The 27,110-nt window shown below is 41.8% G+C and overlaps 1 protein-coding gene across 4 annotated transcripts in view; it reads left to right on the forward strand.

Annotated features, from left to right (window-relative positions):
• The window catches only part of CDKL4 (cyclin dependent kinase like 4), a 95,160-nt gene extending 82,007 nt beyond the window's left edge, over positions 1-13,153 (forward strand). For all 4 annotated transcript variants that reach the window (XM_063713453.1, XM_024242564.3, XM_054547632.1 and 1 more), the window contains exons 10-11: positions 12,084-12,099; positions 12,870-13,153. In XM_063713453.1, coding sequence (XP_063569523.1) covers positions 12,084-12,099; positions 12,870-13,138 — 285 coding nt within the window. In that variant the 3' untranslated portion in view covers positions 13,139-13,153. The remainder of the gene's footprint in view (positions 1-12,083; positions 12,100-12,869) is intronic.
• Positions 13,154-27,110: the final 13,957 nt, after the last annotated feature.

A 27,110-nucleotide genomic window follows, 5' to 3' on the forward strand; every position in this document is an offset into this window, starting at 1 on the left:
GGCACACACCTGTAGTCCCAACTATTAATACTAGGGAGGCTAAGGTGGGAGGATGACTTGAGACGAGGAGATGGAGGCTGCAGTGAGCTGTGATCAAACCACTGCCCTCCAGCCTAAGCAACAGATCAAGACCCCGTCTCAAAAAAAAAAAAAAAAGAAAGAAAGGAAAAGAAAGTACTAGCTAGAAAGAATCCATGCTTGTGGCAGGGTGTGGTGGCTCACACCTGTAATCCCAGCACTTTGGGAGGCCAAGAAGGGTGGATCACTTGAGGTCAGGAGTTCAAGATCAGCCTGGACAACATGGTGAAACCCCATCTCTACTAAAAATACAAAATTTAGCTGGACATGGTGGTACACACCTGTAATCCTGGAGGTTGCACTGAGCTGAGACTGAGCCACTGCACTCCAGCCAGGGCGACAGAGTGAGACTCTGCCTCAAAAAAAAAAAAAAAATCCCTACCTGTTATTTATCTTGAAGAAGTCCCCATTTCAAGATCTTTTTTCCACTGTTCCTCCCTCCTCTTTCCTAATTACTCTCCTCTCCAGCTAATATCTACTTTTCTTGGATTTGAATCCCTTTCCTATTCATCAGTTTCATCCTTCATCAAATCCCCAGTATTCTACTCTCTGCTCTGACAAAGATCGGTTCCATTATCCAATTTCCTTCTTCCCAAATTTGCTAATCTCCCCCTTCTACTACCTACAATTTCCAGATCAGAGAAAATCACTCTATATTTCATTGTGTCTAATATAAGAACTCCCTGCAAAAACTAGCGCTATTTTATATAAACTACATTTGAAAATAACCTTAGATTGAATTCAAATAAATCCCTACAATATATTTTAAAGATTGATATCTCTCTGGATGCTGTACACCTTCTTATTTTTAAAGGTAATCCCATTTGGGAAAAACAATCCTTCACCAAAATTGACTCCATCAAATATTCCCTCTAAATTATGGGTTCTTGCCCAGGCGCAGTGGCTCACGCCTGTAATCCCAGCACTTTGAGGGGCTGAGGCGGGCGGATCACTTGAGGTCAGGAATTCAAGACCAGCCTGGGCAACATGGTGAAACCCTGTCTCTACTAAAAATATAAAAATTAGCCAGGTGTGGTGGTACACGCCTGTAATCCCAGCTACTTGGGAGGCTGAGGCAGGAGAATCGCTTGAACCCAGGAAGTGGAGGCTGCAGTGAGCCGAGATCGTGCCACTGCACTCCAGCCTGGGCAACAGAGCAAGACTCTGTCTTAATTAATTAATTAAGCGTTCTTAGTCATGAATTGACTTCAAGGCATTCATTGGAATTCCCCTCTTCAATTTCTAAATACAATTTCCAGATGTAACCCAGGGCTGCTACTGCTCCAAACTCCTGAGAGCTCTACTGGGTTCACACCCTGAGAGCTCACAGTACTTCCCACCTACAACAAAGTATCTGCATACCAGCTTGCTTTTCCCTTCTTGTTGAGCCCTTTTTGACTTGAAAATTGAGCAAGACCATAACTAAATCTGCACTATTGACTGGTTGGCCTAGAAGAGATTAAAAATCCCTTTCTCGTTCTGCTTTAAATATTTAACATTTAAAAATTAGAATGTAATTAGAAGTTAGAGTTTCAAAGCAATCCCACTGAGAAGATTAGGGAGATTAAGTACCAGTTTTAAAGAGATAGCTTTCCCAAGAGCTGTTTGTCATCGGTATGCTGAGAAAATGGATGTGGGGCTGGGGTGGTAGGACTGTTGGGTGACCACAGGGCAACAGGAGGGCACTGGGGCTTTTCTTAGGGGTTGGGAGTGGAGGGCACCACAAGAGAGAAACAGAGATGCTGGAAATTTGCCTATAGCAAACCGTGTCTGCTTTGGAAATTTACCAACTCAGACCTTAGCCGTCTGTTCTTCCAAAGAGATCCATCAAAGTGTAGGAAAGTGGAAAACACCTTGGCTGGGATCTAGGGCCACCTCTGCTACCTAACCTCACAGCATTGGGTATGTCCGCTTCTCTCGCTGGCCCCTCAGTCTGTAATAAGGGGTATCGAGCTGCATTAGATGATTTTAAGGATTCTTCCAGCTAAGACACTTTGTGAAATGATGTAACAGGCCGGGGCAGTGGCTCACGCCTGTAATCCTAGCACTTTGGGAGGCCAAGGTGGGTGGACCACTTGAGGTCAGGAGTTCGACCAGCCTGGTCAACATGGTGAAACCCCATCTCTATAAAAAATACAAAAATTAGCCAGGTGTGGTGGCCAGTGTCTGTAATTTTAGTTACTCGGGAGGCTGAGGTGGGAGAATCATTTGAGCCCAGGAGGCGGAGGTTGCAGTGAGCCATGATCATGCCACTGCACTCCAGCCTGGGCAACTGGGTGAGACTGTCTCAAAAAAAAAATTAATTAATTAAATAAAATGACATAACAAACAGCTGTCATCCATCTATTGTCCTGCCCCTGTGTCCCCATCCACCCTCCTTTTCTCAGGTCTGTTGCAGATTGAATTGAGAGGTGAGCATAGAGAGAGGGCCTGGCTAGGAATCGCGCTCCTCCCGCTTCACAGGGAAGAAACTAGTACAGCATCTTTCCACCTTCCTGATCTGCTCTGAGATCTCCATTCTCCGTCTTGTCTGCTGTGGAGAGCTGCTAGCACTACAGTGGCAAATGGATCCTGAGGGTGTAGTTGCTTTGCAAGAAAAAGCCCAGCTTTTATTTTTTAAGCAAGCCAATGATAGAGGTAGAAGATGTTTTGTTATTCAACACTGGGCTTGGTTTTTGTTTTGTTGTTGCTGCTGTTCAGTCTTGCCTTTGTAAGCACTTTCAACTCCTTTTTGCCATATGATAGCATGCCATAAATAGATGAGCTGGACACCACTCCGAAGAGGAAGAATGCTGTTCTTACCTAATAAGTGCACAACAGGCCCTTTGATCGATAACATTGACAAAGAAGAATGTGCATAGCTATTAAATGCAAGTGAAATTGAAACTTCAATTTCAAATTGCGAAATTCCTAAGGATTAAAGTAAATCCTTGGCCAGGGTCCCAAGAAGGCTCCATCTAGCAACACTGCCAGAAGATTTTCCAGCACTCTCTCAGTATGTAAAAGTCCCAGAACATCATTTACAGTATTTTGAATTTTATCTGAACTTGCTAACTATCACTTACTTTATCTTGGACAAACTTAGTGTTTTTTGTTTTTTTTTTTTTTCTAATTGTCAGAAATTCTAAACCCTTAGAACAATAATGACCAATGCAGTTTAATATTTTAGGGAATTTCACAGCATCAAAACAGGGAAGAAGCATGAAATAACTGGAGAAATCTCAAACCTAATGTAGTAAAAAGGAAAGAAATAATTTAAATCAATATTCTAAATATAAAGCAGCTATCATATATTGAAATACAAATCATTAATACATAATAGAGCTAAATTATGGCTTTTTCAACTCATTTTAATTTTACCCATTTATGCAAATATCATAGTTACATATACATACTATTTTTACTTTTTAATTAATGAATAAAAATAATACATAGCGTATACAGATGTTGTTTTGAAGTAATATACATTGTGGAATGGCTAAATTGCGCTAATTAGCATATACATTACCTCACATACTTATCTTTTTGTGTGTGGTAAGAACACATATAGTCTATTCTCATAGCAATTTTTATAAATGCATTACATTGTTATTAACTAGAGTCACTATGTTGTACAATAGACCTCTTGAACTTATTCCTTCTAACTGAAATTTTGTATCCTTTGACCAACATTTCCCCAACATACATGTACTATTACCTCTTTTCTGATTGCCTTTAAGTTCTTCGTACATTAACCGGTTCAAGAGAACTAAAGTGCATTAAGCCTTCGTCAGATGCCAGGCATTGTACTGGATGCTTTATCTATTTTCTCTTCTTTACTTTCCCAGACAACATAGGAAGTAGGTTTTGTTATCCACATTTTACAAATGAGAAATCTCAGGTTCAGAGAGGTAGCCAGAAAGCGGCAGAGCCCCTTTAAAAATTTCAGAAAATTTCCACCAAATTTTTAACTTATTTTTGCATTTAAAGTTGGTAAGCACTGACTCCCTAAAGCCAAGTCCCTTGCTTGGGCCATTTTCAATTTCCCATCAACTTTTACATCTTGATAACTTGTGATTTCTCTAATGCCAACCTTAGTTAAAACAACTGTGTAAGAACACTGTGTCCTTAGCATGGCTACCTCCCAACTATAACAAAATGATCTTTTTTTTTTTTTTTTTTTTTTTTTGAGACAGAGTCTCACTCTGTCGCCCAGGCTGGAGTGCAGTAGCATGATCTTGGCTCGCTGCAACCTTCAACCTTCGCCTCCCACATTTAAGCAAGTCTCCTGCCTCAGCCTCCCAAGTAGCTGGGATTACAGGTGTGTGCCCCCATGCCCAGCTAATTTTTGTATTTTTAGTAGAGACAGGGTTTCACCATGTTGACCATGCTGGTTTGGAACTCCTGACCTCAAGTGATCCACCACCTCAGCCTCCCAAAGTGCTGGGATTCAGGCGTGAGCCACTGTACCCAGCCCAAAATGATCTCTTTCTGTGGACATCTCATCATACTTGTAAATAAAGTTATCTGCATATTCTTCTGTATATGCAAGGCTTGACTCTAACCAAAGTGACAGCATTAAAATTATCATGAAATGTGAACAGTCATATGAATGCTACATAAAAAGATAGAATTTAAATCACGGAGTCTTTTGTGGGATCACACCAAAATTCTGATTTTACAGATAAAGAAACTGAAGCCTTGAAAAAATTAAAGGACCAAAAGAAATGGTAAACATAGATTAAATAGGTGGTCAAAACCATATTTGTTTAATTACTTATGTCTCTTTATTACCTTATTTAACTGGGTTTGAAGCCACTTTTATGTATAATAATTATAAAATAAAATGGAAAAACAATTTCAAAAAGCAAGAATGATGAAATTGTTAAAAAATAAATAGTAGTGATAGTTGCACAATCTGTGACTTAAAAAAACACTGAATTGCATATTTGGAAATGGTGAATTTTATGGCATATCAATTAAATTTCAATGAAACTGTCTTTAAAGCACCACTATATATATATCTTTTTAATAGAATAGATGATAAAACCAGGGAATGATGCTGGGCACGGTGGCTCATGCCTGTAATCCCAGCACTTTGGGAGGCTGAGGAGGGCAGGTCACCTGAGGTCAGGAGTTCGAGACCAGCCTGGCCAACATGGTAAAACTCCATCCCACTAAAAATAGAAAAATTAGCCAGGTGCGGTGGCTCACACCTGTAATCCCAGCACTTTGGGAGGCCAAGGCTGGCGGATCACAAGGTCAGGAGTTTGAGACCACCCTGGCCAACATGACGAAACCCCATCTGTACTGAAAATACAAAAAGTAGCCGGGCCTGGTGGTATATGCCTGTAATCCCAAGAACTCAGGAGGCTGAGTCAGGAGAATTGCTTGAACCCAGGAGGCAGATGTTGCATTGAACTGAGATCATACCACTGCACTCTAGCCTGGGTGACAGAGCAAGACTCCATCTCAAAAACAAAACAAAACAAAACCAGGGAATGATGACTTCTTTCTTTTCAAGTCTATCTTAGAATATCACCAGTGAAACGGCCCCCACTATATTATTAGCTTAATGAATCATGAACATTGACCTATTGCCTCCATTTCTCTGTGGTAGAGTATTAGGCCAGATTTTAAAGCTCCTATTGGGGTTGAGAAATTATTTCCAAGTAAGACTCTGGAATGTATTTCCAAAGAGAATACATTTTTCTCATGAGAAAATCTTTGAGTAAATTAAAAACCATAAACTAAAGAGTCTTGTTGATTTCAACTAGGAAACAGAAAGTTGAATCTGTTGTTCTTTATATACGCAAGCATGCATTTCAAGCAAAATGCTTTAAGATGAGTATACACAAACTGAGCTAGGAATTCCCCTTCTTCAAATTTAATCATAGCATGTAATGAACTCAGAAAAAGGTTTGAGAACAAAGATCTTAATCACAGCATTATCATGATTTATAATAATGAAAATGTGGAAATTAACCTAAAAGTCCAGAAACAGGATAATTTTAGGGCATAGTGAAATATGGCAAAGACCTTTTAAAAAAGGGGTTTTAAAAATCTGTATTAGTTTTCAGATTATAGAGATAATAGCAATATACAAAAATTGCAAAAAAAAAAAAATTAAACCTCCAAATATTTCCCCGCAATCTGCACCTCCCTCCCCACCCACCCCCATGTTCTTTTAAGACAAAGTCTTGCTCTGTCGCTCATGCTGGACACTGCAACCTCCACCTCCCAGGTTAAAGCGATTCTTCTGCCTCAGCCTCCCAAGTAGCTGGGCTTACAGGCGACCATCACCATTCCCGGCTAATTTTTGTATTTTTAGTAGAGACAGCGTTTTGCCACAATGGCCAGGCTGGTCTGGAACTCCTGGCCTCAAGTGATCAGCCTACTTCAGCCTCCCAAAGTGCTGGGATTACAGGCGTGAGCCACTGCACCTGGCCACAATCCCTCTTTCTTAAGAGACAAGTAAAATTAAGTGCTTGGTGAATGTTTTATATGATCATCCTATAATACTGCTTTGCAGTCTGCTTTTATATTTCCCAAATTTTCTATGATTGGCATGTTAAAAATAGTACTGGCTTTTCTATATCCAAAAATAATATAGTTTTTTTTTTGTAGGCAAACTGGAAAATATAGATAACCCCAGATAAAAAATAGGAAGTCACTCATGATCTCCCTATCCTGAGATAATAACTATTGCCATTTAGATAATACTGTGTGTTTTCTATTTTACAGAAATAAAATTATACTGGCCATAATTTTTATAACTGCCCTTTGTCACTTAAATGTATTGTGAACAGTTTTTAAATATTATTAAATGCTCTTCTACAAAATGATTATTTGGCCACACAGTACTAAAATTCATATATGGGCATTCAGTTGTTACCAGTGTTTGCTTTCATAATTGATGCATGAATATTTGTATGGATAAATCTTTGTGCATGTATACTGTATAATATCTGGAGGCCAGGCGCAGTGGCTCATGCCTGTAATCCCAGCACTTTGGGAGGCTGAGGCAGGTGGATCACTTGAGGTCAGGAGTTTGAGACCAGCCTGGCCAACATGACGAAACCCTGTGTACTAAAAATACAAAAATTAGCCTGGCATGGTGGCTGGTGCTAATCCCAGCCACTTGGGAGGCTAAGGCAGGAGAATTGCTTGAACCCGGGAGGCGGAGGTTGCAGTGTCCAGCCTGAGCGACAGAGCAGGACTCTGTCTTAAAAAAAAAAAAAAGCCGGGTGCGGTGGCTCACGCCTGTAATCCTAGCACTTCGGGAGGCCGAGGCGGGTGGTTCACGAGGTCAGGAGATCGAGACCATCCTGACTAACACGGTGAAACCCTGTCTCTACTAAAAATACAAAAAATTAGCCGGATGTGGTGGCGGGTGCCTATAGTCCCAGCTACTGAGGCTGAGGCATGAGAATGGCATGAACCTGGGAGGCAGAGCTTGCAGTGAGCCAAGATCATGCCACTGCACTCCACCCTGGGGGACAGAGCGAGACTCCGTCTCAAAAAAAATTAAAATAAATAAATAAATAAATAAAGTCGGGGGTAGGTGTGGATTGTGGAGGAGGTGGAGGTTGCAGTAAGCCAAGATTACACCACTGCACTCCAGCCTGGGCAGACAGAGCAAGACTCCATCTCAAAAAGAAAAAAAAAAATTCATCTGGATAAATAGCTAGAAATGGAATTGCTGAGTCAGGTAGTCTGCAACATTTTAATGTTTATGATACTTATTGCCAAGATACTTCAGAAAAAGATTTAGCAAGTTTTCTTCCCAGCAGTGGTATGAGACAGTGGTCATTTTCCACACTTTCAGCAGTGCCAGATGTTACTAATCTGGGGACTAACTTTTATTATTTTTTTCTTATTTAAAAAATGATAAAGGTTTGTTATAGAAACTTAGAATGTACAAACAAATAAAGAAAATAAAAATCACTAATGATACCATCAATCACTGATTTTCTGTTACTCTGCATGTACTTATATGCACATGTACATTTATATTTCTTAATTTACTAGAATTAAATCATGGAAGTAATAACACCTAATAGTGCCTGTAATCCCAGCACTTCAGGAGGCTGAGGCAGATAGATCACTTGAGGCCAGGAGTTTGACACCAGCCTGGGCAACACAGTGAAACCTTATCTCTACTAAAAATACAAAAGTGAGCTGGGCATTGTGGCACACACCTGTAATCCCAGCTACTCAGGAGGCTGAGACACAAGAATCGCTTGAACTTAGGAGGCGGAGGTTGCAGCGAGCCAAAGTCATACCACTGTACTCCAGTCTGGGTGACAGAGCAAGACTCTGTTTCAAAAAAAAAAAAAAAAAAACCCACAAAAACAAAATTAAAAAAACTACCTAATAGTACATATTAATATTACTTAATATTACTTTGTGCAAGATCCTATTCCATTGGTTTAAAGTGAGTTAGCTCCTCGAATCTTTATACCCCCATATAGTAATAGTATTGTTAGTATTTGTGTTTCCATTTTTTTATAAAAAGGAAAACTGAGTAGAAAAATTAAGAAACTGATCCTAGGTGATACAGCTGACATGTGGCAGAGCTGAAATTAATCTATATTCAGAGCCCCTGTTCTTATGTCCAATAGCAGCCTCTAGAGGAGTCTATTCTTTCTCACCTGGGATGGTCAATTTGCTAAAAGCATAAGTCATGACCTGACTCCTTTTACTTAAGAGGATTTATTACTTTTAATTAAAAGGAAGCCTATTTATAAAAATTATTGAATAAATAAATAAACTGGGAGGTGGGGAGCAATCCTTCTTACAGAAGAATTCCAAGTACTGTTATGTAGACACTACTCCCTCCAAGAGGTGGAGCTTAGCTCGCCTTCCCCTTGAGAATGGGTTGGACTTAGTGACTGTCTCCCAAAGAACAGAGTGTGGAAAGGGGAAAAAAACTGAGACTTTGCAAAGGAGAAACCTGGCAGAGCCCACTGTAATCATGTGACCTGGTGAACATCACCAGTATAAATCATGTTGACGTCATGTACCCCCTATCTGGAGTAATGAGGGCACCGTACCTCTGGTAATTCTTCCCACAATCCATAACTCCAGTATAATTATGAGAAATTAACATGAAACAAACTCAAGTTGAGGGACAGTCTACAAAATACCTGACCAGTATTCCTCACAACTATTAACCAAGAAACTGTCACAGAGCAGAGGAGGCTGAGGAGACACAATAATGAAATGCAATGTGGGATCCTGGATTGAATACTAGAACAGGAAAAAAACATTTGTGGAAAAACTGGTGAAATTAAAATAAAGTCGGGAGTTTAATGGACCACTGTTGGTTTCTGTACCATAGTTTCATACGATATTAACATTAGGCAAAGCCAGATGAGGAATGTAAAGGAATTATCAATGTTATCTTTGCAACTTTTCTATAAATCTAGAATTATTGAAAATAAAAGGTGTATTTAAAAAAGGATGCTAGGCCAAGTGTGGAGTGTGGTGGCTCACACCTGTAATTCCAGAATTTTGAAAGGCTGAGGCAGGAGGATCGTTTGAGCCCAAAGAGTTCAATACCAGACTAGGCAACATAGCAAGACCCCATCACTATTTTATTAAAGCAAAAAGAAAATAAAAACACACAAAAATAGGATGCTTGTGTCGATATGAACACCACTTGTGGGTAGCAGAGATGAGGTTCCAGCTATGGCAGGCTTTTCAGACTATCAGAACCTGAACCAGACCCCTCTCTTCTTTTTTGTTTGTTTCTTGTTTGTTTGTTTGTTTTGATGGGGTTTCATTCTGTCACTCAGGCTGGAGTGCAATGGCATGATCTCAGCTCACTGCAACCTCCGTCTTCCAGGTTCAAGCGATTCTCCTGCCTCAGCCTCCCAAGTATTTGGGATTACAGGTGCCTACCACCATGCCAGGCTAATTTTTGTATTTTTAATAGAGACGGGGTTTCACCATGTTGGCCAGGCTGTTCTCAAACTCCTGACCTCAGGTGGTCTGCCCGCCTTGGCCTCCCAAACTGCTGGGATTATAGGCATGAGCCACCATGCTCAGCCCCTCTCTTGTCATTGTTTCCTGGTGAGGGGGCAACAGCCAGCCAGAGTGAGATCAATAGGGAAAACTCAGGTGGGGCGGGGCCGACTGATCTCTAGGGACTGATCCCAGGGACTACGACTAGTTTTTCTGTAAGAGTTGGTTTTATAGTTTCTGCAGAACTGACAGACCTCTGATATTGATTAGTCCATGCATGCCTCTGATATATTTCTAACTCTAAATATTAGCAAGCAAAGGAGAAGGCAGTACAGCCTATTCCTTGGTTCACCTCAAGTATGAAAAAGTATGTTAGGATCACCAAGTACTCAAAGAACAATAAAACCCTGTGTGTTATATTTTGCTGGATTGTCTCCCCAATATTTCCTTAGATCATGAACTGTTTCCCTGGCTACAAAGACCAACTCACTAGGACAAAGAGCACAGAGGATGTATCATTCCAGGAATATGTAATGGCAAATGCCAAGCTTTTGAATGAATATATATATGTGTCTTAACCATTGGAAAGAGACTTATTGTAGACTTATAAACTAATATAGCTCTCAACCACTTTGTAATCTGCTGCTTTACTTTTCTTAATAAATTATGAACATCTGTCCATGTTATTAAATGTTCTTCTACAAATCTTCCACAGATATATTGATCAAAATGACTAGATAAATTAAGGGGCACACATCAAGTTCTGTGGTTGTTTAAAAGAATGAGATAGATCTCCATTTATTCATATTGAAGAGTCTCCAAAAATTAAGTGTAAAGAGCCAAGGGGTTAGGCACAGTGGTTCATGCCTATAATTCTGCACTTTGGGAGGCCGAGGCCAGAGGATTATTTGAGCCCAGGAGTTCAAGACCAGCCTGGGCAACATAGTGAGTCCCTGTCTCTACAAAAAATGAAAAAATTATCCAGGTGTGGTGGTGCACACCTATAGTCCCAGCTACTCAGGAGGCTGAGGTGGGAGGATCACTTGAACCCAGGAAGTCAAGGCTGCAGTGAGCTGTGATCATGCCACTGCACTCTGGCCTGGGTGACAAAGTGAGACCCTGTCTCAAAAAAAAAAAAAAAAAAAAAGCCAAGATCAGAGTAGTAGGTGTAATATGCCACCATATATATAAAAGAAAATATAGATATTCACTTTAACCTGGGAGGCAGAAGTTGCAGTGAGCCCAGGTCACGCTGCTGCACTCCAGCTTGGGCGACAGAATGAGACTCCATCTCAAAAAAAAGAGAGAAAAGATAGATATGACATAGCAGGAGAGACTGTCTCTGAATGGATTAGATTGAAAGGGAAACATTTTAGTTGCCTTCAAGGAGGAAACTCAGTGGCTGAAGGATAGGGATGGAAAAAAGTTTATTTTTTTAATGGAATAGGCTTTTGTATATTAAAATTTTGTATGATATTCATCAATTATTTATTTTAAAAGAATAATTTTTTAAAATTACAACGTCATAGTTAATGTCAGCCTAGTATTTGCATTAGTTTCTTTCTCTCGCTCTCTTTCTTTCTTTTCTTTCTAATTCTTTCTTTCTTTTTTTTTAGAGATGGGGTCTTGCTATGTTTCCCAGGCTGGTCTCGAACTCCTGGGCTCAAGCAATCCTCCCCCCTTGGCCTCCCAAAGTGCTGGGATTACAGGTGTAAGCCACCATGCCTGGCCTGCATTAGGCTCTTTCTGATTATCACTATTATATATCAGGCTGTATGCCACCTCTTAGTAGCTAAATCTTTGCCCACATTAATGCTAATTTCCTTCAAACAACTTACTGCAAATAAAATTGCTGAGTCAAAAGGTGGGAACATTTTCAGAATTTTTGGTATGTTTTGCTAAATTCTCCAGAAAAAAATGAACTCACACCCCACCATCATATTTCCCTGTACACTTCACTGACGGTAAAGAGGTTTGCTTTTTGTTTTTTGTTTTTTTTTTCCTTCTCATTTTGGTAGGATAAAAATATAATGGAATTTTTTGTTTGTCTGTTTCAGGAGGAGAACATGGATGGTAAGCTTTTCAAGTCCTTGCATATATATCTTCATAGTTTTGTCCATTACAGATTATTTTTATTTTTATTATTTTAGAGTCAGGGTCTGTCTATGTTGCCCAGGCAAGTCACAAACTCTTGGGCTTATGCAATTGTTCCACCTCAGCCTCCACCTGGCTAGGACAACAGGTGTGTGCCAGTACTCCCAGCCCATTACAGATTTTAAAGTTTGGTATAATTTTGTTTCACAACTTTGAAGATAGACTGTCCATTACCTTCTAATACCCAGCACTGCTGATGTAGACTATGACATTGTCTGCTTGGGTCCCTTTGTAAGTTACCAGGTTTCTTTCTTCCCTTCTGGAACTTTTTATTTTATTTTATTTTATTTTTGAGTCAGAGTCTTGCTGTGTTGGCCAGGCTGGAATGCGGTGGTGTGATCTCGGCTCAATGCAACCTCCACCTCCGGGGCTTAAGCAATTCTCCTGCCTCAGGCCCCCAAGTAGATGGGACTACAGGCACCAGCCACCATGCCTGGCTAATTTTTTGTGTGTTTTTAGTAGAGACGGGTTTCACCATCTTGGCCAGGCTAATCTCGAACCCCTGACCTCAAATGATCTACCCGCCTCAGCCTCCCAAAGTGCTGGAATTACAGGTGTGAGCCACCACACCCAGCCTGGAAGCTTTTAGAGTTTGGACCTCATAGCTGGCTTTTGCTAGATTACGCTGCTTCACAACCTCAAATCTTGTAGTTTACAACGACAAATATTTACTCCTGCTCATGTTACAGGTCAGAGGCTGTGTTTGGCTGCTGCAGCTCTGCTCCAGACTGCACTGAGAATCGATTTCGAGTGTCTTCTCATTCAGGGACCCAGGCCAAAGGAGCAGCTCTTATGGGAAATATGCCCTTCTCATGGCAGAGGGCACAGGAAACTTGAAATGCCCTTAAAATGTTCTGTTCAGGAGTGGTGTGCGTCACATCTGGTCACAGTTCATTTTCCAAGGCAAATTAATGGGCCAAGTTCAAGTCTAGGTCACCTGCCTGGAAGGAGCAAGTGAACGGGTCTTCTCCTTGGAGTTCTGAATTTTCCCTAGGAAGTATCCAGCCATGAATTCAGCTCCTTTATTTTCACAATAACTCTATCCAAATAAAGCATTTTGTGAGTAGTAGTCTTTACTAAAAAAAAAAATGGAAGAAAATATGAAAGAAGAGGCAGGGTATTTATAGCAGTGGCACAAAAAAACTTCAAATTTGAGTTTTGACATTCATGAGTATAAAAGTCCTTTGATTCCCTGACCAAAGGGGGTCCTTCGGCTCCCACTTCAACCCATGTCATAACCACACGTCTTGCTGTCTTCTCTTTCCTCTTCATCCTCCTCTCTCTCCTCTCCACCTCCGCACTCTCCAGTTCTTGGAATTTGGGGATTGATATTCTGGAACTTGAGCAGGAAGTGGGTGACCTGACAGAAGAAGATTAAACATGGCTGTTTCAGTTATCTTTGGCTGCTTAACAAACCACCCCAAAATGCAGTGGCTAAAAGCAACAGCCATTTTATTATCTCGCACAATTCTGTGGGTTAGCTGGAGCTCAGCGGGATGATTATTTCTGCTGGTCTCATTTGCGGCCTCACGTGCTGCTGCCGTCAGATAATGGTGGGGCTAAAACATCAAGATGGCTTCCCTCATGTGTCTGGTAGGAGCCTAGTGGTGGGGCTAAAACATCAAGATGGCTTCCCTCATGTGTCTGGTAGGAGCCTAGTGGTGGGGCTGAAACATCAAGATGGCTTCCCTCATGTGTCTGGTAAAAGCCTGGGCTCAGCTGGGGCGCTGAGGCACCCAGGCCTCTCTCTCTACCCCCGATAATCTCAGAGCCCTTCTCTCTCCTGTGGTCTCTCCATGTAGTCCCTCTAGCAGGGTAGCAGGACTTGTTACATGTTTGCTCAGAGCACCAAAACATGCAAATGCAGGAGCCGCCAGGCCTTAAAGCCTAGGCCCGGCCAGGTGCGGTGACTCATACCTGTAATCCCAGCACTTTGGGAGGCTGAGGCGGGCTGATGACGAGGGCAGGAATTCAAGACCAGCCTGGCCAACATGGTGAAAACCCATCTCTACTAAAGATACAAAAAATTAGCCAGGCGTGGTGGTGTGACACCTGTAATCCCAGCTACTCCGGAGGCTGAGGCAGAAGAATCGCTTGAACCTGGGAGGTGGAGGTTGCAGTGAGCTGAGATCGCGCCATTGCACTCCAGCCTGGGTGACAGGGCGAGACCCTGTCTCAAAAAAAAAAAACAAAAAAAAACCTAGGCCCAGGGTGAGCAGAGTATCACTTCTGTAATTTCCTACTAGGTCAAGTGAGTACCAAGGACAGCATGGCAGGTGACCATACAGACGCCTGAATAACAGGAGGCATGCTGCATTGAGGCCTACCTTTGAAGAAAGATACCATGATGCTTTAACAACAGTGGTAAATAGTATTCATGCCTTTATTAAGTGTACTCATGAAGTAGTAATAAAAGTTAATATTCACCATTGGCATTATCAAATATTAAAGTACTGGCCAGGTGCGGTGGCTCATGCCTGTATTGCCAGCAATTTGGGAGGCCAAGGCAGGTGGATCACTTGAGGTTAGGAGTTCGAGACCAGCCTAGCCAACATGGTGAAACCCCGTCTCCATTAAAAATACAAAAAAATTACCCAGATGTGGCCAGGCATGGTGGCTCACCCCTGTAATCCCAGCACTTTGGGAGGCCGAGGCGAGTGGATCACGAAGTCAGGCGTTCGAGACCAGCCTGGCCAACATAATGAAACCCTGTCTCTACTAAAATTACAAAAAATTAGCTGGGCATGGTGGCGGGCACCTGTAATCCCAGCTACTTGGGAGGCTGAGGCAGGAGAATCGCTTGAACCTGGAGGCGGAGGTTGCAGTGAGCCAAGATAGCACCACTGCTCTCCAGCCTGAGTGACAGTGTGAGACTCCATCTCAAAAAAGAAAAAAAATCACCCAGGTGTGGTGGTGTGGTGGCGGGCACCTGTAGTCGCAGCTACTCGGGAGGCTGAGACACGAGAATCACTTGAACCTGGGAGGCAGAGGTTGCAGTGATCTGAGATCTCGCCATTGCACTCCAGCTTGGGCAACAGAGCAAGAGTCCATCTCAAAATAAATAAATAAATAAATAAAATATTAAAGTACTGATTTTAAACTAAATCCTTTTTTTTTTTTTTTGAGATGGAGTCTTGCTCTGTTGCCCAGGCTGGAGGGCAGTGGTGCAATCTCAGCTCACTGCAACTTCCGCCTCCCGGGTTCACGCCATTCTCCTGCCTCAGCCTCCTGAGTAGCTGGGACTATAGGCGGCCGCCACAGTGCCCAGCTAATTTTTTGTATTTTTAGTAGAGATGGGGTTTTACCATGTTAGCCAGGATGGTCTCGATTTCCTGACCTCGTGGTCTGCCTGCCTCGGCCTCCCAGAGTGCTAGGATTACAGGCGTGAATCACCACGCCCAGCCGAGGATTTTCATTTTTGATACCTCTCATTCCTACCTTCCTTCCCTTCCAAATAGATACAGCATTATAGGCTGGGCGTGGTGGCTCACACCAGTAATCCCAGCACTTTGGGAGGCTCACTTGAGGTCAGAAGTTTGATACAAGCTTGGCCAACATGATGAAATCCCATCTCTACTAAAAATACAAAAATTAGCCAGGTGTGGTGGTGTGCACCTGTGATCCCAGCTACTCGGGAGACTGAGGCAGGAGAATCACTTGAACCTGAGAGGCAGAGGTTGCAGTGAGCCGATATCATGCCATTGCACTCCAGCCTGGGTGACAAGAGTGAAGACTCCATCTCAAAACAAAAAGAAAAGATATAGCATTAATAGTATTATTTAGTTTATCTGTTGAATAACTTTATACCTTTAAATAATACACTTACACTGTTTTTAAACCAATCAACAGTGTTTAGTTCATAAACTGGGAGATATTATCACACCTAGCTGTCCCATAATGATGTGTGGCCAGGCACCTTCTCCTTCTAGGATCAGCTTATCCTCAGCAGGGCTGACCCACCCTCCTTTTGGGAGAGACTCTGCGGCTATGAAAGGGAGGTTCACTATTGTTCAGGATGGGGAAGTTCAACTCTGACTGCGAAACAGTAGCAAACCTAATTCTGATTATGGCAAGCTACATTCCCTAATGTGAGGTTTATAGTAGTAAAAATAAAAAAAATTATGTCATATCTCAGACACCTGGGTTCAGTTCATGATTGATTCAGAAACCACAGTCATGAAGGGGCATAACTGATTCTCACCTCTCAACCCCAATGCCCAGAATCTCTACTGAATTTAGAATCCTCTTTAAAACTTTATTGCTGTGGGTTTGTTTGTTTGTTTGTTTGTTTTTGAGACAGGATCTCGCTCTTTCACCCAGGGTGGAGTGCAGTGGCATGATCATGGCTCACTGCAACCTTAAACTCCTAGGCGTAAGCAATCCTCTTGCCTCAGCATCCGGAGTAGCTAGGACTACAGGAGCATGCCACCACACCCAGCTAATTAATTTTTTTTTTTTGTAGAGACAGGTTTTCACTATGTTGCCTATGCTGATCTTGAACTCCTGGCCTCAGCCTCCCAACATGCTGGGATTATAGGCATGAGCCATGGTGCCCAGTGGGAATCTGTATTCAGAAGGTCAGGAATGATAGGAGATCAGTCACAGATCCATGGGAGGGACTGGAAAGGAATTAAGCCTGGCTCTTTACAGCTTCAGGAGCCTCTGCAGTGTGTTCTATTCCATCGCCTCTACAAACAGCTCATAGTGCCTGCAGCATGGGTCCCCTTTACTGTCTATGGAGAGTTTGCCTTGGGAATACTCACCAGGGTCCCGGTCTCCTCCCTCAGGAAGATGTTCTATTGCTGGCACTGGGCGTATGTCTCATGCAGGATGACAGTCACCTCACTCTGTGGGGCCCTGACTTGCTAACGTTGACCAACATGCTACAACCAATCATGTGAACTCAGTGGGCTGGCAGTGGGACTGGGGGAAAGCAGGACAGCAACTCCATGTAAAAGGAGGAGAAACCTCAGCTTTCTTCTTCTTTGTTTTATTTGTTAGAGATGGGATCAAGTATGTTGTCCAGGCTGGTCCTGAACTCCTAGGCTCAAGCAGTCTTCCCACCCTGGCCTCCCAAAGTCCTGGGATTACAGGCATGAGCCACCACTCCCACCCGAACCTTTCTTGAAGATGATTGAGTTTAAATAGTGAAACAGTCTCTGAAAGAAAATTTTCCCATCATGGCATTTTATGGGAAGAATTGCACATTTCACTTAAAAAGTCTGTTTTGGCTAAAACAAATATATTTCCAGGGTCCTTTTTATACTCTTGAGAATCCAATAATAGCCTTAGACCTTTTAAAGGTGTGGGGAAAGCACAGGACTGGGGTGGTATCCAGATACTCAAAGATGACCCTAATTATTCTCATCTCCTAGTGCTCATGTCCTCGTCTCATCTCCTCCCACATTGAATGGGGATGACTTATTTAACTAATAGGATATGGAGGAAATGATGGATGATGTCACTTCTGAGGCAAGGTCCTACAAGAGATGGAGGCCTTTGCCTTGCTCTCTTGGATCATTTGCTCTAGGGGAAGCTAGCTGCCATGTCATGAGGACACTTAAGTAGCCTAATAGGAAGGTCCTTGAGGCAAGGAACAGAGGCTCCTGCCAACTAAACACCAACTTGCCAGCCATGGGAATGAGCCATCTTGTAACTGGATCTTCCAGCCCCAGTCAAGCCTACTGGTGACCACAGCCTCAGTTGACATCTTGGCTGCAACCTCATAAGGGATCCTGCCCAGCTAAGCTGCTCTGCATTCCTAACCCGTAGAAACTGAAATAATGTATGTCTATTGTTTCGAGCTGCCGAGTTTTGTGTGGTTTCTTATGCAGGACCACTAATATACCATGGCATTACTTCTTGGCAGGATTGGTTAGCATCTGACAGATGTTATAAGGCTTGGCTTCTGGCAGAGAACTCTTAGCAGATTATGTAAATGGGTCCAATGTCAGCAGAGAGCAGAAAAACAGCCCTAGGGGTTGTCTCAGGAGGTGATTTCTCCATCTAGAAAGGAAAGTGATATCATTACCCATTTCTGATAGTATTACCCTTTGATTTTCTTTAGAATATATTAAAATATTAAATATTTTTATCCATTTGGAATTTTAGTGCAGAGTGCTTGCAAGGAATGGTTCAAATGACAGATTTTTGCGGCCGGGCATGGTGGCTCATGTCTGTAATCCCAGCACTTTGGGAGGCCAAGGTGGGTGGATCGCCTGAGGTCAGGAGTTCAAGACCAGCCTGGCCAACATAGTGAAACCCCGTCTCTACTAAAAATACAAAAAACTAGCTGGGCGTGGTGGCAGGTGCCTATAATCTCAGCTACTCAGGAGGCTGAGGCAGGAGAATTGCTTGAACTCGGGAGGCAGAGGTTGCAGTGAGCCAAGATCACGCCATTGTACTCCAGCCTGGGCAACAAGAGCGAAACTCCATCCCCCACCCAAAAAAAAAAAAAAAAAGGATGACAGATTTTTTTGGTTTGGCATAGGGCTTGAGCCAAGAGAAGTATAACTCCCAAAAACAACACACAGGTTGTGCAGAGTTAGCCCTAAATTACTCTGGGTATATTTTATTACACACAAAGTAAAAAATAAATATTTTCAGAATTTAGAAAAAGAAAAGTGTCACAACAAAGTGTAACAAGGTAACTATCTTTGACATTGGGCCTCAGGATGTTTTGAAGTCTTAGTGGAAAGAGCTTGGAAAAGAACTAGGCTAAACTTGGTACAGGCTAACATGAGCTGTTGGTGCCTCATATATGGTATCATCAATGACTGAATAGCTCAGACCATTGAGAAATATACTGACATCACACTATTTGCTGTTGGCTTTTGCCTTCTGTGGGTGGGAATAAGATTTCCTGTAAGGGAAATTGATATTTCCACTAATGACCATCCTTATGTAAAGAAGAAGAAGAGCCCAAAGTACTTTCATTGCAGGATGGAACCATAGACTGGGTGAAGCAAGTCAGCAATGCACCAGGTGAGATGGGCTGGTGTGGACACTGAAGACCTGCTTGTTAAGCCACTGTGTCTAAGTGACTACCTTCTTTTGTCCCTGAATTTTCTGTAATGTCGCATTAAAATTATGACTTGGGACTGGGCGCGGAGGCTCACACCTGTAATCCCAGCACTTTGGAAGGCCAAGGCAGGCGGATCACGAGGTCAGGAGACTGAGACCATCTTGGCTAACATGGTGAAACCTCGTCTCCACTAACAATACAAAAAATTAGCCGGGCATGGTGGCAGGCGCCAGTAGTCCCAGCTACTTAAGAGGCTGAGGCAGGAGAATGGCGTGAACCCGGGAGGCGGAGCTTGAAGTGAGCCGAGATCTCTCCACCGCACTCCAGCCTGGGCAACAGAGCAAGATTCTGTCTCAAAAAAAAAAAAAAATTATGACTTGGTATTGATTTTATAGGGAGAAATTAAAGTGCTTTCATACAGCTGTGATGGAAGAGACAAGGAAAAGAGTGATCAAGCTAAAGTTATTATATCGGAGTAAAAAACAACATCTGGCTGGGCATGGTGGCTCACACCTGTAATCCTAGCACTTTGGGAGGCTGAGGTGGGCGGATCACTTGAGGCCAGGAGTTCCAGATCCCAGGCGTGGTGGCACGTGCCTGTAATCCCAGCTACTCCGGAGGCTGAGGCAGGAGAATGGCGTGAACCCAGGAGGCGGAGCTTGAAGTGAGCCGAGATCGCGCCACTGCACTCCAGCCTGGGCAACAAGAACCAAACTCCATCTTAAAAATAAATAGGCCGGGCGCGGTGCCTCACGCCTGTCATCTCGGCACTTTGGGAGGCCGAAACGGGCGGATCATGAGATCAGGAGATCGAGACCATCCTGGCTAACACGGTGAAACCCCGTCTCTACTAAAAATACAAAAACAAAATTAGCCGGGCGTGGTGGCGGGCGCCTGTGGTCCCAGCTACTCAGGAGGCTGAGGCGGGAGAATGGCGTGAACCCGGGAGGCGGAGCTTGCAGTGAGCCGAGATCGCGCCACTGCACTCCAGCCTAAGCGACAGAGTGAGACTCCCTCTCGAAAAAAAAAAATGAAATAAAATAATAAATGGATAATCACATAGTAATTCAAATCCCTCTTGAAGGGGGATAAGAGAAATGTCAGGGAAAGCTTGAGGGCTACATAATAAATACAAGTGTGGTAAGTTGCTCAACATCATTAGTCATTAGGGAAATGCAAATCAAAAGCACAATGAAATGCCTCTTCACACGTACATTAGGATGACTATTATAAAAAAATGGAAAATAACAAATGTTGGCTATGATGTGGAGAGATTGGAATTATCATGCGTTACTGGTGGGAATGTAAAGTGGTGCTGTGGAAAACTTTGCTAGCTTCTCAAAAAGTTAAACATAGAATTACCATACAATCTAGCCATTCCACTTTTAGGTACATATCCAAAGGTATTGAAAGCAGAAATTCAAACAGATACTTATATATTAATGTTCACATTAGCATTATTCACAATATCCAAAAGGTGGAAAGTAACCAAATGTCCATCAGCAGATGAATGAATAAACAAAACATGATATATGCATATTAGGAATATTATTCAGCTTTAAAAAGGAAGGAAATCTTGACACATACTACAACAGAGATAAACTTTGAAAACATCATGCTAAGTGAAAGAAGTCAGACACAAAAGGACAACTATTATATTATTCCAGTTATATGAGGTACCTAGAATAGTCAAATTCTTAGAGACAGAAAGTATAATAGTGGTTAACAGGGGCTGGGGGAAGGGAGGTAAGAAGTTTTTGTTGAATGTATACAGAGTATCAGTCTTGAATGATGAAAAAGTTCTGGAAATGGATAATGGTGATGGTTGCACAACACTGTGAATTTATTTAATGCCACTGAATTGCACACTTAAGATGGTTAAATGGTAAATTTTATGTATATTTTACCACTATTTTTTTTAAAAGCAGAAAAAGGAACAAACTGTGAATATAATCAACCACATAGATGAAAGATTTGCTATCTCAGATAAATGATGTTGAGTGAAAGAATCCAGACACAAAAAGAGTCATGATTCCATTTATAAGTCTGAAATAGCTATATTTATTGTTAAATAAAACTTATAGGAGGCGATTGGTTTAGACTGAGCTCCTGCGCTAGGCCCCAATAGAGCAAATCAAAATGCAGTCATTCCTGCTAAAGTTTCATGTCACCAAATTAAATTGTTTATCTGATCTTCCAAGAAATCAGGAGAGAGAGAGATAATAGCCAAATCCCTAAACAGTCCAGTTTTAGCCTAGTATGTAAGAAAGTCTCCTCAGTTTTAACCCTATAAGGAAAGAAACTTTAAGGCGATCAATCTGCTTTTTGTTCCCTATTTCTGCTTTCTTCAGCCCTTTTCTGCCCATAAAGCCAACTTCCTCTGCTCAGCTCATTGGAGCCTTTTCTGAATTTTTAGAGAAGATACTCCCGTGGTTCACAAATCACAAATAGAAGCCAATTAGATTATTTAAATTTGTTGTAATTTTGTCTTTTGACACTAACTTACAGTGATAGACATCAGAAGAGTGGTTGCTTGTATTTAGGCTGGGGCAAGTAAGGTTGATTGGAAAGGGGCACAAGGAGGGTGCCCCTTGAGAGTGATGAAAATGTTCTATATTTTGATTGGGGTATATACACCATTGGTGGTGTAAACAGTTGTCCAAACTCATGGAACTGTACACCTAGTATCTGTGCACTCTATATAAAGGATATGCCAATTAAAAGCAAACAAACAAAACAATGATGCAAAAAATAAAACCAAAGTAAAAATTTTTTTTAGTTAGAAGTAAGAGCTATTGTAAAATAAAATGATAGAATGCAATTCTGCTTCAAGACTTTAGGTTTTTCTGAGTAGCCAGAGCTCATTTCTTCACTGCTCAGTCGAATCAACATGAAAAATCCACAACTCTCAAGACGAACTTAAAATATTTTGCCATTATTTCTTGGGGCTTTTTTTGTTTTGTTTTAGCTTTTTTCTTTTTTTCTTTTTTTTTTTTTTTTGAGACAGAGTCTTGCTCTGTCACCGAGGCTGGAGTGCAGTGGTACAATCTCAGCTCGCTGCAACCTCCGCCTCCTGGTTTCAAGCAATTCTCCTGCCTCAGTCTCCTGAATAGCTGGGATTACAGGTGTGTGCCACCATGCCTGGCTCATTTTTGTATTTTTAGTAGAGATGGGGTTTCACCATGTTGGCCAGGCTGGTATTGAACTCCTGATCTCAAGTGATCCGCCTGCCTTGGCCTCCCAAAGTGCTGGTATTACAGGCTTGAGCCACTGAACCCGGCCTTGTTTTAGCTGTTAATATAAGTTAACATTAATCAGGAAAAGGGCTTTAATCTCCTCAACTCCCAAGTATTGCTTTCCCAAGCATCTCCTTTATGGTCTGTATATTCTTGAGAATTTCCTGATTTTAGAAAAATACTCCCCCCTACATACTCTATGATAGTCTACTCAGTGAGATATTAATTTTGGTAAATACAAATTTGGTGACAAAAAGATTCTGCTTGGTTTTCTGTTGAAAATACACAAGCAATTGATTAAATCATCAACGCAAACTGAAATGTAAATCCCCAACCAAACCTTCTCGGAACCACACCCAACTTTCTGGGTAGTAGGGCAGAGCCTGGAGAAATAGGTCAGCCAGGGCTGCAGGGAGCTAGAAAGATAGATGAAAGAGGGAGGATCCCATTCATTTTCAGTGCCATCCACTGTTTTAGGAGCATTACTGTAATTATGTCATTTAAAGAATACAAATAAGAGTATCGAAAAGGGATTTGGGATTCGAACAGAGATAAAAAAATTCCTTGCCTGTCTTTATACACCAAGTACATAAACATTTCTTGGCAGAAGCTGACAATGACAGATTCCAGGAAGGCCTGGGTAGAGGTGGCTGCCAAGAACAGTCACCTCCTAGGAAGTCTAACACCTCCCTCCACCCCAAACAGGTGGCCGCGTCTTTGTAAGACTTGGCTAAACAGCCGATATAAGAAAGTGTGTGTTTAATTTTGGAGAAAGGGCCTGCTGTTTTATATGATTCTTTTTAATTAGCTATTTTCTGAGGTTTGATTAAATTTGGAAATAACTGTATCTTGGGAACTCTTCCAGAACCTCAGATTGTAAACCTAGGGCTGCCTCAGGAATTTGGGGATGGGTTGTCACCCTCTGACCAATTGCCAGTCCTGAAAACAAACTTCCTTTGTCTATAGAAGAGGTCGTGGCCATGCAAATTTTTCTAGTTCTTCTCTGCCTGGAAAGAGAATCCCATCTGGTTGACTTCTCTTTTTTCTCTATTTTCTTGTATGAAATATGCAAAACACAAACGCATGAGCCACCAGAGCAGCAGACTATGTCGCCTGAATATTGCAGATAAAATGGAAACATGACAAGAAGTTAAAATTTGCCCTTGGAAAAAGCATGCAAAATACACTTTATTTGCATAATGACATTACAATATTTTTAATACATCCAGAATGGGAAGTCAAGTAAATTATGGGGGAAAAAAGAAAATTGCCAGTTTGAAAAAATTCAGTCATAAATAAACTGTAAAGAGAAATCATTTAAGGATCTAGAATATTTAAAACTGGTATATGAACTCACTGTTTTTATAAATAGAAAAACCTGTTTCATTTTTTGTTTGAGACAGAGTCTTGCTCTGTCACCCAGGCTGGAATGCAGTGGTACGATCTCAGCTCACTGCAACCTCTGCCTCCCAGGTTCAAGCCATTCTCCTGCCTCAGCCTCCCAGGGAGCAGGGACTACAGGCATGCGCCACCACGCCTGGCTAATTTTTTTTTTGTATTTTTAGTAGAGACGAGGTTTCACTATATTGGCCAGGCTGGTCTCGAACTCCTGACCTCAAGTGATCCGCCCGCCTCAGCCTCCCAAAGTGCTGGCATTACAGGCGTGAGCCATGGTGCCTGGCCAAAAAAACGTGTTTCTTTGTAGTGTTAAGATTATGTGTCTGACCCATTTCTGTTTATCACTTTGCAATTTACAAAGCACTTTTACACCCATTATACTATCTGACACTCATGACAATCTATGAGTTAGGTAGGGCAACTATTATTAGACCTGGTTTATACATGAAGATACTGAAGTTCAGAACAGTGTTGTTCAAGGTCATACATGAGCTTTAATTGGAACCCACATGCAGGTCTTGACATTCAAAACTCCTGGACTCTTTACACAATATCCCACTGCTTCTATTCTCTTCCTGAAAATATTATGAAACTAAATAAGTTAACCATAGGGCAAATTCCTTAGTTAATTATATTTACAAGCACAAATTTAGAAAGGCTTTGTGGTGTGGTGGCGAAGACCATGGAATGTGAAACCACTGCTTAGCTGTGTGACCTGGTGTAAACTACTAAACATTCTATGCCTCAGTTTACTCTTCTGTAAGGTAGGAATAATAAAAGCCCTTATCTAATCCAGGTTTCTGAAGCAACACGTGAGTTAATACATGTTAAGCACTTGGTACAGTTCCCGGTTCACAGTAATCACTTAATAAGTGCAAGGTATTATTGTTTTTGCAAATTAATTTTTGTGTTTAGGTTACTCCGATAAGAGTAACTGAGATATTTTAAGTAGCTTTGTATGTGTTGTATTACATAGATCCTAAAACTATACACAATAAAAACTGAAACCAGATATTTCACTGTCTCTAGTTTGCTCTTGCCAACTATAAATATATTTCTCTGTTATCTGCTTTGGGATCAGACCTCAGAGTCAAATTAATTCGCCTAAAGTCATAACAAAATACCGTAATTTACATCAACCTTGCATCATCCTAGTCTAAGAATCATGGAGACGTCAATGTAATTTGGAACAGCCTTTTGCCCTTTCCAAAAAAATGCTCAAACACTTCGCTTGCTCAAGTACATTTATTATATAGAACATTATTTAGATATCAAGTCCCCTCAGGGAAATATTAAGTAGCAGACTTAGTTTTTACCCTCAAGATACAAGTAAATACACAGTCAAATCATTGAAAACTCTGGGGCCAGGTGGAAAGAACACAGGAAGAGCCTGAAGGGGATTCTATCAGATAAATGAAGAACTAGTTGGACATGAGAAAGAATTGTGGCATTCAAGAATTAGCAACTGAGTTTCCAATGTCTATGAATCCATAGTGATGGGGGTGGTGATGGGGGAGGGGGGGGAAAAGAGAAAGGAAGGCTTTTCTATATAGAAGAATGGCAGCTAATAAACATTCAGTGAATGCTGGAAATTCACCATTTTGCAACCCCAGTGTTATAATTAATTAAAGCACGAATTATCTAAACCTATGGTTCTCAAATGTCAGTGTGCATCAGAATCACCTAGAGGCTTGTTAAAACAGAGATTACTGGATGCCACCCCCAGAGTTTCTAATTCAGCAGGTCTGAGGTGGAACCCAATAATTTGCTTTTCTATCAAACTCCCAGATTATGCCAGTTCCAGAACAACACTTTGAGAACCACTTATCTAAACAATCAGGTGATGGGTTATTGAAGAACAGGATATTCACACAAACAACTGTTCTTCTTTTTCTTCTTCTTCTTCTTTTAATGTAATACTGTTTAACTTCAAAAACATTCCAGCATTCTAAACTAAACAAAACAAAAATAACAGAACGTGCAAATTGAGTTTATGTACAGAAGTTTCTTGAACTTTCATTGATGGCAGTGACTCTTCACTTTGCTGACAATGAAGAGTTCTACAGTTTGTTTAACAAACACTTTGAAAACTATCACACTTAGGCTGGGCGTGGTGGCTCACGCCTATAATCCTAGCACTTTGGGAGGTCAAGGCAGGTGGATCACGAGTTTAGGAGTTCAAGACCAGACCAGACTGGCCAAGATGGTGAAACCTCCTCTCTACTAAAAACACAAAAATTACCTGGGCATGGTGGCAGGCACCTGTAATCCCAGCTACTCGGGAGGCTGAGGCAGAGAATTGCTTAAACCTGGGAGGTGGAGATTGCAGTGAGCCGAGATTGCGCGACTGCACTCCAGCCTGGGCAAGACAGCGAGATTCCATCACGAAAAAAAAAAAAGGCCGGGTGCAGTGGCTCACACCTGTAATTCCAGCACTTTGGGAGGCTGAGGCAGCAGATCACCTGAGGTCAGGAGTTCGAGACCAGCCTGACCAACATGGAGAAACCCATCTCTACTAAAAATACAAAAGTAGCCAGGCATGGTGGTGCATGCCTGCAATCCCAGCTATTCAGGAGTCTGAGGCAGGAGAATTGCTTGAACCCAGGAGGCGGAGGTTGTGGTGAGCAGACATTGCACCTTTGCACTCCAGCCTGGGCAACAAGAGCGAAACTCCATCTCAAGAAAAAAAAAAAATTCCAAACACTTCTTATGCCAACTGACACCGCTAAGTTGGACACAACTAAGAATGGCAGCAGAATGCTGTGTCACTATATACAGAAACAAGACAATCTGAAGCTAAATGTATGCCTGCTGCAAATTCAACAGGTCCAGCCTCATAGTGCATGCCCTGAGCTGCAGCCACTCCAAAAGGCATCTTCCCCAACAGCCTCAGCGCCAAGAAAGGAGCATCAAAAGTTTGTCTCAGTTTTGCTTTCTTCTTTTTACAAACCATAGATATATACAGTATCAACTGGCCACTGTGTATAACTTTTGACTCTCGAAAAACTTAACTACTAATAGCCTACTGACTAGGAGCCTTATTGATAATATAAAGTCTATTAACATGTATTTTGTATCTTATATGTCTTTTTTTTTTTGAGATGGAGTCTCGCTCTGTTGCCCAGGCTGGAGTGCAGTGGTACGATCTCGGCTCACTGCAAACTCCTCCTCCCAGGTTCAAATGATTCTCCTGCCTCAGCTTCCCAAGTAGCTGGGACTACAGGTGCATGCCACCACACCCTGCTAATTTTTGTATTTTTGGTAGAGACAGG

The sequence above is a fragment of the Pongo abelii genome, chromosome 12, assembly GCF_028885655.2.
Source record: "Pongo abelii isolate AG06213 chromosome 12, NHGRI_mPonAbe1-v2.0_pri, whole genome shotgun sequence".
Taxonomy (NCBI): domain Eukaryota; kingdom Metazoa; phylum Chordata; class Mammalia; order Primates; family Hominidae; genus Pongo; species Pongo abelii.